The sequence below is a fragment of the Aureobasidium melanogenum genome (assembly GCF_000721775.1).
Source record: "Aureobasidium melanogenum CBS 110374 unplaced genomic scaffold scaffold_20, whole genome shotgun sequence".
In the NCBI taxonomy this organism is placed as follows: domain Eukaryota; kingdom Fungi; phylum Ascomycota; class Dothideomycetes; order Dothideales; family Saccotheciaceae; genus Aureobasidium; species Aureobasidium melanogenum.
The window spans coordinates 64,817-78,335 of NW_024470072.1; the positions used below are offsets into that span (position 1 = coordinate 64,817).

General features: G+C 49.7%; 7 protein-coding genes across 7 annotated transcripts; 1 reads left to right on the forward strand and 6 right to left on the reverse strand.

The window, feature by feature from the left end:
* Window positions 1-379: 379 nt before the first annotated feature.
* Window positions 380-1,739, reverse strand: M437DRAFT_54698 (uncharacterized protein; the record flags this gene model as incomplete). The annotated part of the gene is made up of 3 exons (XM_041022742.1): window positions 380-921; window positions 1,103-1,136; window positions 1,188-1,739. 3 exons carry the CDS (start codon window positions 1,737-1,739, stop codon window positions 380-382), a joined length of 1,128 nt encoding a protein of 375 aa, XP_040877292.1.
* A 1,621-nt stretch (window positions 1,740-3,360) lies between these two features.
* On the reverse strand, window positions 3,361-4,116 carry M437DRAFT_68188 (uncharacterized protein; the record flags this gene model as incomplete). Its single annotated transcript, XM_041025072.1, has 1 exon — window positions 3,361-4,116. One exon carries the CDS (start codon window positions 4,114-4,116, stop codon window positions 3,361-3,363), a length of 756 nt encoding a protein of 251 aa, XP_040877293.1.
* Window positions 4,117-5,080: 964 nt separating this feature from the next.
* M437DRAFT_54686 (uncharacterized protein) lies at window positions 5,081-5,455 on the reverse strand (the record flags this gene model as incomplete). The annotated part of the gene is made up of 1 exon (XM_041022739.1): window positions 5,081-5,455. The coding sequence occupies one exon, from the start codon at window positions 5,453-5,455 to the stop codon at window positions 5,081-5,083; it is 375 nt and encodes a 124-aa protein (XP_040877294.1).
* Window positions 5,456-6,079: 624 nt separating this feature from the next.
* On the forward strand, window positions 6,080-6,679 carry M437DRAFT_68190 (autophagy protein 16; the record flags this gene model as incomplete). The annotated part of the gene is made up of 2 exons (XM_041025073.1): window positions 6,080-6,164; window positions 6,219-6,679. The coding sequence occupies 2 exons, from the start codon at window positions 6,080-6,082 to the stop codon at window positions 6,677-6,679; spliced, it is 546 nt and encodes a 181-aa protein (XP_040877295.1).
* Window positions 6,680-7,625: 946 nt separating this feature from the next.
* M437DRAFT_86744 (DnaJ-domain-containing protein) lies at window positions 7,626-9,334 on the reverse strand (the record flags this gene model as incomplete). The annotated part of the gene is made up of 3 exons (XM_041028517.1): window positions 7,626-8,371; window positions 8,432-8,983; window positions 9,310-9,334. 3 exons carry the CDS (start codon window positions 9,332-9,334, stop codon window positions 7,626-7,628), a joined length of 1,323 nt encoding a protein of 440 aa, XP_040877296.1.
* Window positions 9,335-9,496: 162 nt separating this feature from the next.
* Window positions 9,497-10,780, reverse strand: M437DRAFT_86745 (aspartate aminotransferase; the record flags this gene model as incomplete). The annotated part of the gene is made up of 1 exon (XM_041028518.1): window positions 9,497-10,780. One exon carries the CDS (start codon window positions 10,778-10,780, stop codon window positions 9,497-9,499), a length of 1,284 nt encoding a protein of 427 aa, XP_040877297.1.
* A 694-nt stretch (window positions 10,781-11,474) lies between these two features.
* M437DRAFT_54767 (uncharacterized protein) lies at window positions 11,475-13,339 on the reverse strand (the record flags this gene model as incomplete). Its single annotated transcript, XM_041022751.1, has 3 exons — window positions 11,475-11,612; window positions 11,655-12,917; window positions 12,968-13,339. 3 exons carry the CDS (start codon window positions 13,337-13,339, stop codon window positions 11,475-11,477), a joined length of 1,773 nt encoding a protein of 590 aa, XP_040877298.1.
* Window positions 13,340-13,519: the final 180 nt, after the last annotated feature.

Consider the following 13,519-nt stretch of genomic DNA (forward strand, 5'->3'; position numbering starts at 1 on the left):
TCTTGCACCGTATTGCAATCTGTCAAAAGAGTCATATCGGTTAAGCAGATAATTGTACACATGCATGCATAGCGTATAAACATCTCCTCTCACATCTCAATTGGAACTGCGCTGTAGGAGCCTTCTGATGTGATGCAGAAATTCCAAGGATCAGAGATGGTCAACACGGAGCTTTCGAAATTGAAAAGGTTGTTCAAAACAATCAACTTTCATTTTGCTAATTTCTTTACGGAAGGACTTGTAACAAAATCAAAAACAAAACTCAAGGAAAACTCATCTGAAACATCAAGACAGAAAAGCAAGCAGAAACAGGAAAAGATCAAAACAACAGCTTTGGAGTCATCAGAAACATCCCTCGAACATCATCCAGACAATGGATCTACGGGGCAGTAGCAGTGGTAAGGTCGTAAGGAGTGAGGCTGCAGAATTCAGTACCATCACAAGCGTTGTTGGTGAAAGACGAAGCCCAAGCGATAGTGATCTTGTTGACGGGGTCGCCAGTGTTGGTGCAGTAGCTCTTGTCCCAGGCACGCTTGTAGAAGGCACATTGCTGGACACCACACTGGCCGTTCTTGACCTGCATGTACGAGGTGAAGAAGTTGCAGGGGGTATCAGGGCTCTGCTTGGTGATGATATCGCACTGAGCCTTGCAGCGCGAGTTGTCAAAGTTGCCGTCAGGGAAGGTCTTGACGGTCAGGTATGAATCCTTGTTGTCGGGCATGCAATAGGAGGTAGGTGCGTTGATGGAGCAACTGCCGAGCTGGGTCTGAGTCCAGCCTTGAACAGCTGTTTCGCATGCGTCTAGGTTGTAGCCGTTCGATCCAGCGATGACAACTTGGAATTGATCGCGGTATTGACCCTTGTTGGTAGCCAGATTGGGGCCGATCAAATTACCCCAGAAAGATGCCTTGATCACGGTCGCTATCGAAAATTAGCAAAAAGGCTTTATGTGGGCAACCCCATGACTTTGCGAGGTGAATAACCCCAGCTTTGCGAGACGAGAAAGGATCTTGGAGTGTTGGCACATCCCAAAACCTTCTCGAGCAAGCTGAGACAAGACACCAGCATTAGTCATGGTGTTTATACCTTCAAAGGAACTTACTCGATGATGGGTTGGGGCAGTTGTATCCAGCGTCCTGGTTCATATGTCAGCATTTTGTTGTCTAAGCATGGGTCCCGAGACATACCTGAGAAGGATCGCGCTCGAAGAAGATGTTGAATCCCTTACAGCCAGCGATGCTCCTGCAATCAGCAGCAGCCTGAGCAACATCGTATTGCTGATAAGTCTTGTAGCCCTGGTAACTACAACCGCTGACGCTGGCTTGTAGGTTCTGGAAAGTCTGGTGGAAGCCATTGACCCACTGGGGAGCAGCTTTAGCTGGGCCAGAGAGCGATGAGGAGCCCAGGAACGTTTTCACGTCATCGGGGACGATTTGAGGACCGTGGCCCGAGGGCTGAGGCGCACAATCACCAGCAGTACGTTTTTCAAGAGTTGTTGTGTTGATGGCAGCTGGAATACTGGCGTCAAGATCAGGAGTTGGGTCAGCGATGATGTCGGAAACAGCATCGGCTACAAGAGCATTGACGTCCAGAGGAATGATTTCAGAGCCAGCTCCAGAGGACACATCAGTGATAGGAGGGGTAGGAAGGTCAGCGAGCTGGTCAGAATCAAAGATCTGAGGAGTAGGAGAGGCTACAGCAAGGGCTGCGAGGCCAGCGACGAGGGCGAATGAGCGCATATCGGATCGAAGAGAAGCGGAAGGAAGTCTTGCTAGAAGGCTGTTGTGATTGAGATGTTGTTGTTGGATGGTTCTCCTTCGACGAGGCAGAGGCACACTTTATACCTGTCGCTCAGCAGTCCAGAATGATCTACAGAACAGACCATATACCATGAATGGACGTGAAGCTGAAGTCTTCAGCATGGTTCGATAGTGTGTTCTCGCATGTTCAGCTTCTACAGGATAGCTCGTCTCCATGGCCGGCATGGCAAGGCGGCCAGACCGAGCTGAGATGGCCTCAAGGCGACCGAAATCATACTGAGCCATAGGTTAGTGGTAGTAAAAGTCTAGCTCTTATGGCAGAACACGGTAGTGTGTTTGGTCGTGGTGGCTCTCATGCAACATGCAGCCACTTCTCCACTCTTCCAAGCATAAGATGCATGCCAGTGTTGGTTCTCAGCCAGATAGAATGACAACAGGTGTCAGTATAGATTTGCTAGAAGCCCCGAATTGCTCTATCGATAATATGCATGTGGACAATTTTAGGTCCCAAAGGTCGTTATCGAAGCACGTGTCGAAGGCTGAGGACCTGTTGGGTATCTCGAGCCGAGTCCAATACCACTGTGTCCGCCATGGATCTCTGTCCGGAGTGAAAGGTCGATGAAAAGATTCGCTGTTCTGCTCCGCATGTCAAAGGTTGACACGAAAGATGACACGAGGTCGGAACTTAGATCCAAAAGGAGATGCATGCCAAGGACGACCCGAGATCCCGACCCTTCCTTTCTCCGCTCGTTCTGGGGTACATGGCGGGGTACATGTTCTCGCGAAGGATCCCGGCATCCTGCAGAACATTCTTGCCGACCCTCCTTCGTCTGCTTTCGCTGATTTCTCAGCTGGCATCTATTCATCTCCAACGCCGAGACACGGCAAAGTCGATGTTGCCGCATTGTTGCGCTAGACAGAGCGAGGTCGGCCCTGTTCTAGTCAAGGGCTCATTACCTGATATGGCCGTGGATGTAAGCGCTTACTTATCTCAGCCATATATGTACACATGTACACTACGTACAGTACTGCTTACTGCAGGCCGCGGATACGAACACCACCGAACACCACCACACCAGCTGCAGAGTGAAGACATTGCTGCAGGCACAATCAATTCTCCGAAATCAATTCTCCGAATTAAGGATAGACTTTGGTTAAGTCACGCCAGAGTCAGCGCATTATTGTCGAGATCCATGCTACAGTGTCACTTGACCATCACATCTTAACGAGGGATTGCCTCGTAGGATCTCTCACCCTCTAAGAACTCAATTGACCCGTGCTGCAAGATGAATGACCTCTCCGCAGGCTAAAGATTGTTGCAGATTTTTTGGCACATGGCTTGAGGGGCGACGCTGCTTTCAAGCCAATACCATTTACCATCTTCAGCACGAGTAGACACTAAAATCTCTGAAGATGACATTACTATCCCCAAGTCAGAACTATGATTTACAGGCTACCTGAAATCTAATCTTCAGCTCTGTCAGCTTCAACACTCAACGCCAGCACGGTCTCCCAGAATGAAACAAGTCGACACCTCTTACTGATTGCAGAAACCACAACTGTAATCCAAAGTCGAAAGATTCTACTCGTGCTCGCAAAGCTACAGCACAGCTGCGACGAGGACGGCGCCACCAGCCATTGCAGCATTCCAGACATCCAAGGTCATCATAGCGACACCACCAGTGCTTGTTGCAGAAGAAGAGACCGCTGCCGCCGAGCCAGAAGAAGAAGAAGTTGCAGCTGTCGTTGAGCCAGAAGAAGAATCAGAAGTCGCACCAGCTGCTGCAGCCGAAGACGAAGAATCAGACTCAGATCCCGAAACACTGCTAGAAGATGATGCAGTCAGGCCACTGGACGAGCTCATAGTACCAGATGAGCCAGTACGTGTATCTATGGCCGGACGGGTTGTACTAGATGCCCCAGCACTTGTTACTGTAGCCGATGCAGCAGCAGCGCTTGCCCTCGAGGCAGAAGCCGAGCTGAACAACGACTCCCTACTAGCACTCCTAGAAGCACTGATACTCTTGATAGCGTCTGCAACAGAGCTTGCTGCAGTTCCCTTGGCGGTCAAAGGTGTGGCAGAACCAGCGCGACAGGTTGTAAAGTCCAAACCGACACTGAGACCTGTGCGACCATCGTCTTGACAGCAGATGAGATCGTTGAGGGCTGATGCGCCAGTGCCACTGCCAAAGTTGCCTACGATTGAGCCGTTGCAGCAGTAAGTTGTGTCGCTGCCGCTGTCGTCGGAGGTGTAGCAGCAAGCTTGTTGGTCGATGAGGTCGCAATCTTGAGACCAAGCCCTCTGGGACATGGCCACGAGCAGTGTGGAGACGATGGCGGTATTGAAGGCGCGCATGACTGGCGATCGAAAGCGTTCTTGATTCAAGTTGATAAGTTTGTGATTGCTAGGCGTTCTGTATAGGTTGTCGCGATAGAGTCAGAAGGCATTCATGCTAGTCTTATAGCTTTAGACATCTCTCCCACCAGTTGCTCGGTCCCAGTGCCTTTGCCCAGACAAACGGTCGTGTTGCATCTGCCGTTCAGCTGAACTTGTGTAGATCCCAATACCAAGCCATCCTCCAGGATGGCAGCGTTTCAGAATTTACCGTGTACTATACCATGCTGTGTCCGTCTACAGGACCAGCAATTGGTTTCTGTAATTTAGATTGTCTCGAAGCTGTAACACCGCCGACCTCGTGTTGACTGCGCCTTGTTGCCTTGGTCGAAGTTTCAAAGATTTCGTGGCGCCTTTCTGCCTGGATCGAAACATGGAAACTTGTTAGAATCCCAGTGACAGCGATGATCTTGTTCGGGCACGCCGACTTGGTCGTGCCGATCACGTCTAAGCGATGGCGAAAGGAGAACGGTTATGCTTTACGAGAGAACTTGTGGTATACCAAGACATCTCCAGCTTGGCAGGAATTCTACGACAAGCCATCACAAGACCATGACCAACGAACGCCATGACAAAAGCCAAGAAAGACACCAGTTCAAGCGACAACAAACAACTTCCATTCAAAGAGGGTAAAAAGAGTGTGTCTAGTCCTTGCTCTTCTTGACCAGTCCGATTTTCAACTCATCCTCGACCTTTGTTTCCTCGGTCGTCTTGTCAAAGATGGCGACCATCGAGAAAATGAAACCGATCATGACCGACATGATGCTCACCGTGCAGGACATGACCTTGAGCACCTCATGCTTATCAAAATCTGTCAAGAAGAACGTCGTCATTGCGACGACAAATATAGAACCAATGATTCCAGCTGCGATCCCTGTTCGAAGGCAATCACATATCAGTATACTGTGGGAGTCGATCGCATCTTTTACTTACACGCATCTGACAGCTTTCCCTTCTTCTTTTCTGTGCGGATGAAGACTTTGGCTTCTTTGTAGACCATCCATGCATCCTCAAGACCAAAGATCTCGGCGTAGAGGAGAGGAGGATAACTGATCAACTCGCGACCAGTGCCTAGAGTCCATTTCGAAGCAACACGTCTTGCATGGTCTTGGTGGAGCCCTCTGTTTTGGACGAGTAGCTTCACGAGAAATTCGCGAACCTCATCTGGCGTTGCTTTCTCGGCAGGTACAGTGAGCTCTCCAGGCGAGGTGACGGTGATGTCGGAGTACAGCGGTAGGCCCTCACCATTCGAGGTGGTGTCGATAGACGATCTGGAAGATTCGTGGGATAGTCTGCCCATTTTGGATGACTTATACAGGATTATGTTCTGATGAGGAATTTGAACGAAGTGGAGGCAGCCAAGGTCGAAGACTGTAAGTATATAGATCAAGAAAAGTGGGGAGAGGGAGGCAGATAGAAAGGCTTAGCTATAGGGAATAAGGTCGGGCATGCGGCTGTGCCGGCATACGCGTACATACCGGTGAACCACCGCGGAAGGATTCGCCCATGACATATCTTACCTTGATAACCCACCAAGACTCGTGAACTTACAATATCGAAAGAGGCATGGCACATACTTCTTAGGCTTGAAATTGATGCATGGTCTTGCCCCTGATGATGCTCAAGAAAGAGGCCTCTGCGTCACACGAGCCTACCTCGTGAGCCTGCGGATTCTGAACAGTCAGAGTTGTGATAGCAGCAATAGAGTTATCTGGGTGCCTGAAGTGCAAAATAAGGCTGGAACGATTTAGACTCGAGGAGATACGAGAAAGTCAAAGGTTATAGGGATATCCAAGTACGAATACGGCCGGAATGGCGAAGAGTGCGGTATCGAGGCTTGGCACTGTCACATGTCAGGACCTCTACTGCTCGTCATCATCCGGCTCTCATTCATTGTGATTTATACAGACAACAACAATGTGAAATGGCCGACTGGAGCACGCGTTACCTCGCGGCTCTTGATGCCCGCGACAGACGCGAGTCTAGCCATAAAGCATACATTGACGCCTGTGTGTATTCACTCTCATCTCTGCCTCTGATCAGCTTCACTAACGATGCACCAGACACTCGTCTCGCCGACCGCAAGACCATCACTTCCACCTCCTTAAACCCTACATCCACATCCACTGCCTCACCAAATAACGACGAAATCACTCGCCTGCGACAAGACCTCAGCACCACCCAAGCCGCCCGCTCTTCCCTCGCATCTCAACTCCAGACCCTCCAAACCACAACAAGCAGCCTCACAACCACCAACACCACTTTATCTTCCCAACTAGCTCATGTCCACAAACTTCTAGCCTCCACAGAGCGCAAACTCAAAGACCGTGATGAGGAACTGAAGGAAAAGAAAAAACTGGTTGAGGAAGTGCAGGATGAGATGTTGGTATTGACGATGGAGTTGAATGCTGTAGGAAGAGACAAAGAGAAACTGAAGGAGGAGAATGCCGAGTTGGTGAGGCGTTGGATGGAGAGGATGACCACGGAGGTTGATAGGGCAAATAGGGAGGCTGGTTGGGAGTGAGAAGGTCTCCAGGATTCGATCACGGATTATTCTCTGCCCGGACACTAAATAAATTCTGGGTAACAAGAGGGATTGGAGGATCCGAGGTTGCCAGCTACATGATCGACCTCTCAAGCCAACATCACATCAAGCTCTGCAGTCTCGCCTGGGTAAGACAACCCATGCAGAGCGAAACAAAACGACGAGCGAACGATCTGAACACAACAGCAAAGCAAAAAGAAAAAGATTTCGTCCCAAGCATTCTTCCCGCCCCCACCGCAGAGCCGTGAGTAAACAATAGAAATGCTTGGGACGATGGATTCAGGCTGGCTTGTCAGTACATGCATACACCAGCCCAGTCCAAACTCTCAAATCAAGCACAACGCCTAACAATCTCTCCATCTCAAGCAGACAAGTCATGTCAGCATGTCAGCATGTCAGCGATAAAAGAGCCAAAGAAAAGGCTCTGAAGGCAGAAACGCGATTGGCGAGCTAAGGGATTGAACACTGACCGCAACGAGCAAAAGGAGAAATCAACAACCATTGAATCTCGTCCGCATCCACCGAAGAATCGATGAAGAATTCGCAGTTCCAATTCAATGGTTGTTGGGAAAATTGACAAGCCCGGACGTAGATGTACCTTAGGGTGTTTCCCTTTCTTCCAGTCATGCCAAGAGTGGTGTATATCAGACGTTCTGCTGTGATTGCAATAGTTCGATAACGTGAGATTCAGGAGAACATGTTGAGCAGAGAGGATTGCAATGTCTTGATAGTCTAACAACAAAGAAGCCCAGACCCCAAGGCCTTTTTCACCCTTTGTACGCCTGATATGATTCCAAAGTCCAAAGTTGAGCGGAATGTACTCATGTCTCGTCCCAATTCTTCTATAGCCCTTTTCTTGGCCGTTTAATCTTTTTGTACAGCATGTGCAATTCCATTTTTCTTCCTTCCAATCATTCATTTGCGACTATTGCTGCGCGCACTGAGCAGCCTCGCCCTCTTCCTCGGAATCGTCTTCCCACTCGGCAGCCCTCGGGTCTCCCGAACCAGCGCCAAAGTCGTCCATATCCTTGACAACCTCAAAGTCTACCTCGTCCACCTCTTCGGCCTTGATATTTTCAGAACCAGTCTTTGGCAACACATCCCTAATCTTTTGAATCGCGGCTTCATCCTTGAGCCAGCCGTCTTCGGGGAACACGACATCGACGATCAGGTACAAGTCTCCCTTTGCATCTGAACGCTTGATGGGCATGCCCTCCCCAGCAATCTTCAAAATCTCGCCGGGGCGAAGAATACGTCCTGCCGGTTGAGAGACATGCATGGAAATGCCTCTGCCATCCAAATGCTTCAACACCACTCTCTCAAAGCCCGTCAACGCCTCTTGCAGACTAATCTTCAACACTGCCTGCAAATCCGCACCCGCCCTCGCAAAAGTGTCATGCGGTGCCTCCACAAGTTCAAAAATGATATCGCCGGGTTCTTGATCGGGGACTTGATCTGCCTCTCCTGAAAGCACAATCTTATCGCCTTGGCGCGAACCTGGTGGGATGTAGAGTTCGAGGATTTTGCGTTGCGAGGTTGTGCGTGCGCCTTTGCATTTTTTGCATTTTTTGTCGTCGGGGAAGTAGGAGCCGCGGCCAGAGCAGGTGCTGCAGGGAACGGTTTCTTGGGTTACGAGACCGGGACCGACGGGGCGGAGAGCGACTTTTGAGCCTGAGATTCGAGGTTAGTATGAGAAGCTTAGCAAAAAAAGGGAAAGGGAAAGAAACTCACCTCTGCCATCGCAAGTACCACATTTCTTTGGCTTTGCATTCGCCTTACCACCACTACCCTCGCAATTTGTACAAATGACGTTTTTGGTGCTGGCGAAACGAGTGGTTTTGCCTTTGTACAGTTCCTCCAACGTGACTTCATACTCTTGAACTTCATTCTTGCTCTTTCTGGGTCCACCTCTGCCATCCATTCCTCCCATACCCGGCATTCCCCCCATACCCTCAAAACCTCCACCCATTCCACCCATGCCTTGCCCAAACATCTGTGCCAGAATATCGTCTAGATCGGGACCAGCACCGCCAGCTCCAGGGTTTCCCTTTTCGAAAGCAGCCATTCCGTGCATATCGTACATTTCGCGTGTGCTGTCATCGGAGAGGATTTCATAGGCTTGTTGAATGTCTTTGAAGCGGTCGTCTGCTGCTGCGCGTTGGTCTTCTGGGACCTTGTCCGGATGGTGTATGCGCGCGGCTTTGTGGTAGGCTTTTTTGATGTCTGTTTTTGAGGCTGAGCGCGAGATTTCGAGGATCTCGTAGAGGTCGATTTCAGCCGACACTGGGAAGAGAAGAGTGTTAGTCTTTGTTGCTTTCGTGCGTTTTGCTTATCTGACTTTTCCGCTCTTTTTTTTCTTTTGGATTGTAGGGAAGGGGTGAGATTTACTGGTTGCCGTATTATGCCTGAATGATCAGGTATAGAGGAAACTGATCGGTTGGCGTGTAAGATGCCTGACAAGAATGCGAGGTGTGGTTGTTGTGGAAGAGTGACTGCAGAAAAGCGATTCACAGCTCGACAATGTCTTTCACTTTCATGCGCGTCACAATGCGCAACCCTCCGCATGTGAGTTTTTTGCGGAGAGCCGCATCATTCCGCACAACTTGCACATCTTTGTTCAAGAGCATAACCCATCTGTGCATAATTCATCGACCATGAAGCTGCAACTTGAATCAATCTATTTTGTGCATTGAAGCAACTATAAACCCTTTATATCTAGAATCCAGCCTAGAAACACCATTGAAAATCCTGTTTCCATCTTCATATAAACATCCATCTCTTTCCGACTTCAACCTTCTAAGCAGCAGGAGCAGGAGCGTCTCCAGACTCTCTGACAACCTTATCAATAGCCTGTGCCACCATCTTGACATTCTCGCTGTTCAATCCCGAGATCGACGCTCTGCCCGAAGTCAAGAGGTAGATGTGTTCCTTTCTGAGTGCCAAGACCTGCTTCTCAGACAATCCAGTGTACGAAAACATACCATTCTGGTTAACGATATGTTCCCAGTTACCTGGTGTTTGCAGAGCTTGCAACTCGCCGTAAAGAGCTGCTCGCATGGCCTTGATACGTCCACTCATGATCAACAAGTCTTGCTCCCATTCCCTCTTGAGTTCTTCGTTGCGGAGGATAAAGGCAACAATTCTGGCACCGTAAACAGGAGGGTTGGAGATTTCGGCGCGTTGGAGATGGATCAGGAGACTCAGTGCTTTGTCTTTGGACTCTTGGTCTGCAGCAACAATGTGGAAAGCACCAACACGTTGGCCATACAAACCAAAGTTCTTGGAGAAGGATTGCGCAACGACAAGTTCGAGGGTGCCGCGGGAGACAAAGTGGCGTACTGCCCAGGCATCTTCGTCAACATCTCCAGAAGCAAATCCTTGGTATGCAGAGTCGAAGAAGGGGAAGAGATGTTTGCGCTCGCAGAGGTCGGCAATCTTCTCCCATTGTTCCTTGGTAGGGTCGATGCCAGTGGGGTTGTGTGCACAAGCGTGAAGCAAGATCAAGTCTCCAGGTTGAGCATCACGTTCGAGCGTTTCCATCATACCAGTAAAGTTGAGACTGCATGTTGCAGAGTCGTAGTAAGGGTACATCTTTTGCTCGACATTGGGAGCGGCAACATCAAAGATGGCATGGTGGTTGCCCCAAGTAGGATCAGAAACCCATATACGCTTTGGTGATAGAGTGTCATTCAAGAAACGAGCTCCCAAGTGGACAGCACCAGTTCCAGAAATGGTTTGGAGAGAGCCAATGCGAGAAGTGAGAGAGGGGGAAGGGTTTCCAAAGAGGAGGTCGCGCGCTGATTCGACAAAGGGCAAGAGACCTTCCATGGGCAGATATTCGTGGTTTGTGGCCACGTCTTCTGCGATCATCTTCTCGACCTTCTTGACGGTAGGCAAAACCCAAGGCTTGCCCTCCTCATCTCTATAAACACCAATAGTAAGAGAAGCCTTCTTCTCAGCAGGATCCTTTGCATAAAGCGCCATCAGTCCAAAGATAGGATCGCCAGGCATGGTTTCCACATTGTGAAAGAGCGAGGTGCTCTTCGTGTGAATGGGGAGTTCTTCACGTGTGTAGCCCATTGTTGCTGTCGACCTGTGATATGTAATGGTATGAGATGTGTGTTTGTTGAGCCAGAGAAAAAGGTTCGGAGTCCGCGGATATGCAAGATAGTATGTTAGAGAATAAAAACCAGATGGGAGTGGATTGAAAACAAGTCCGGAAGACAAGTGACACTTTGTATGCTGCAGAGCCGGGTGTGGAATTGAGATCGATTGTGACTCCTATCAAGCCCTTGAGGCTCCAAGACTTTTTTGACGCGAAGTTGCCGCTCGACTGCAAAATTGTACCGGTTTCGCAGTGGAATTGTGCTCATTGATGACCCATTTGGCAGGTCTTTGCGGGGTTATGCATACGCATGCAAGCTGATGCAAGGTACAAGGATGTACAAGCCGTTGTCGGCGCACGGATCTGGGCGAAAGGACAAGATAGATGGCACGGATCACGGTCCGTATCCGGGTTTGAGACGACATCACTTGATAGAGTAGATAGATACCAAGCAAAAGATACGATATGGATGATAAGTATGGTGGTGGAGATGACGGTGTGTCAAAGGATTTGACAAGGGGGAAGGTATGACCCTGAACGGCTGATAGCACGGCGGCACCTTCCAAAAAAAATGACCAGTGACCTCGAATTGAGCAAAAGTGTTCAAGAAGTAGCGTAATAATACAGAATCTATATTTACAGATGATAAGGTTAGGAAGTAGCATCGTCTTACATCTCAAGTCTTTTCATACACTCCTCATACCCGAGCACAGCCATGACTTGTGAGCTTCCAGGACCTGGCCGGCCAAAGCAGAGCTTCTCTCGCAAATAACGATGAAGTGCTTTGCTCCATTCCTTTGATCTTTCCTTATCCACTTGCCCATCTGATGTTGAGCGAGCTTGACATACGTCTCCAATAGCTCGAGAGTACTCTTCTACTGCGCTATCCAGTCGTTGCTTTACTTGCGCATAGTCTGTGGATGTATTCAGTGAAACACTGGAGGTGTTTATTTTAGACATCAATTCCAAGGCTGCGTCGTGGAGGTCTGATGTTGAGATCGAACTTTCAGTTGAGGGAGAAATTGGTGGCAGAGTGGTGAAGAAGTAGGCATTTCGCTCGACGTATGAAGTTGGGTTCTCGTATGTTTTTGAGTCGATAAAGAGGATGTTCATGATGTGTGTTTTCAAATCCAGGCTTCCAGATGCTGCTTCCGATTGTGGGTAGGCGGTTCTTGCGGATGACTCAATCAGACCGACCAAAGTCTCAAAAGATGGATCTGACGTTGAAGATTGCATGGCACGTTCGATGATGATCTTCGCATGATTCTTCTGTAGATACCACAACTTGTCAAACGAAACAATCGAGTTGCCTTTGGTGAATTTCAAGTCGAAGAGTTCGACCAGTTTGTTCATTTCCAAGACATCGTCACGAGTAGGGTTGCGCCAGCCCAACAAGGAAAGGAAGTTGGCCAAACTCTCTGGCAAAATACCATGTTTCGTCTTGAGAGCTCCAATATCGGTGTCGAAGTTGCGTTTTGAGAGTTTTGCTTGGTCCTTGTCGGTGAGGAGTCCAACATGGGCGAAGGCGGGGGGCGTCCAGCCAAAAGCGTTGTACAACGCGGCGTGTAGCGGTGTTGACGACATCCATTCAGTGCCACGAATGACGTGGGTAATCTTCATGTAGTGATCGTCAATGACATTTGCGAGGTGGTATGTCGGCGTTCCATCACCCTTGAGAAGAATGACACCTTCGACGGCAGCTCTTTGTGGTAGTGTCTTCTTGGATTCGAGTGAGACTTTGCCATAGACAAGATCAGACCAGCTGGGGGCCTTGTCGGGCTTGCCGAAGCGGATAGCGTGTTTCTCGGAGCGTGCTCTTTCAGCTGATTCTTCTAGAGGAATGCTGGCACAGTCGCTATGGCAGCCACCAATGGCAGAGCCAACTAGTGAGGCGTCAACGTCGACAGGAGCTTGAGCGGTAGAGCTGCAGAAGCACCGAAAGGCGGCCTTGGAGTTGACGAGTTCCTGGGCATGTTTCTGGTACAGTGGGGTTCTTTCGGACTGCTTGTAAGGACCGTATGGACCGCCAACTTGCGGACCTTCGTCCCATTGAACGCCAGCCCACTTCAAGTCGTCACACAGCCTTTGCTCGGCATCAGGAACCAGTCTTTTCTTCTCCCATCAGCTCTTGAGTGTTGTAGGTCTGACGGTGCGATGCTCACCTGATCCGTGTCTTCTATTCTGAGCAGGAATTGACCTCCGGTTCGTTTGGCGAGCAAATAGTTGAAGAGAGCGGTGCGTAGTGATCCGAGATGAAGGTAGCCAGTAGGAGACGGGGCGAAACGTGTTCGTGCAGGCGCAGAAGGGAGCAATTCGCGGTTCGAGTGTCCTTTGGCGAGGTGAACGGCGGTGGTAGAGAAGAACCTTGACGAAGCAGTCGAAATGGCATGTGGTCTCTGAAGTGTCTTTGTGAATGCGCCGGAGGAAATTGAGAAGTGACGGATAGCCGGAGGGCTCAGTCGATCAGAGCATGATTTGCAGACGGAGGCCGTCCCTTGCGGTCGTCGGGGCAGGACATTGAGCAGTCGCGACATTCTCGGTGTCTGCCAACAAGGAAGCAGCATTCACATTCACTTGCCGCAATCGAATATTTGGTCGGGGCTGAATCCACCACATCTCCGACCCCGCGCATCTGCTGCCTGGAGCTTGGCCGTCTTTACGTCAATCGCATCCAGCTGCTTCACCGTCCTCCATCACTGCTTTTCACACAACAC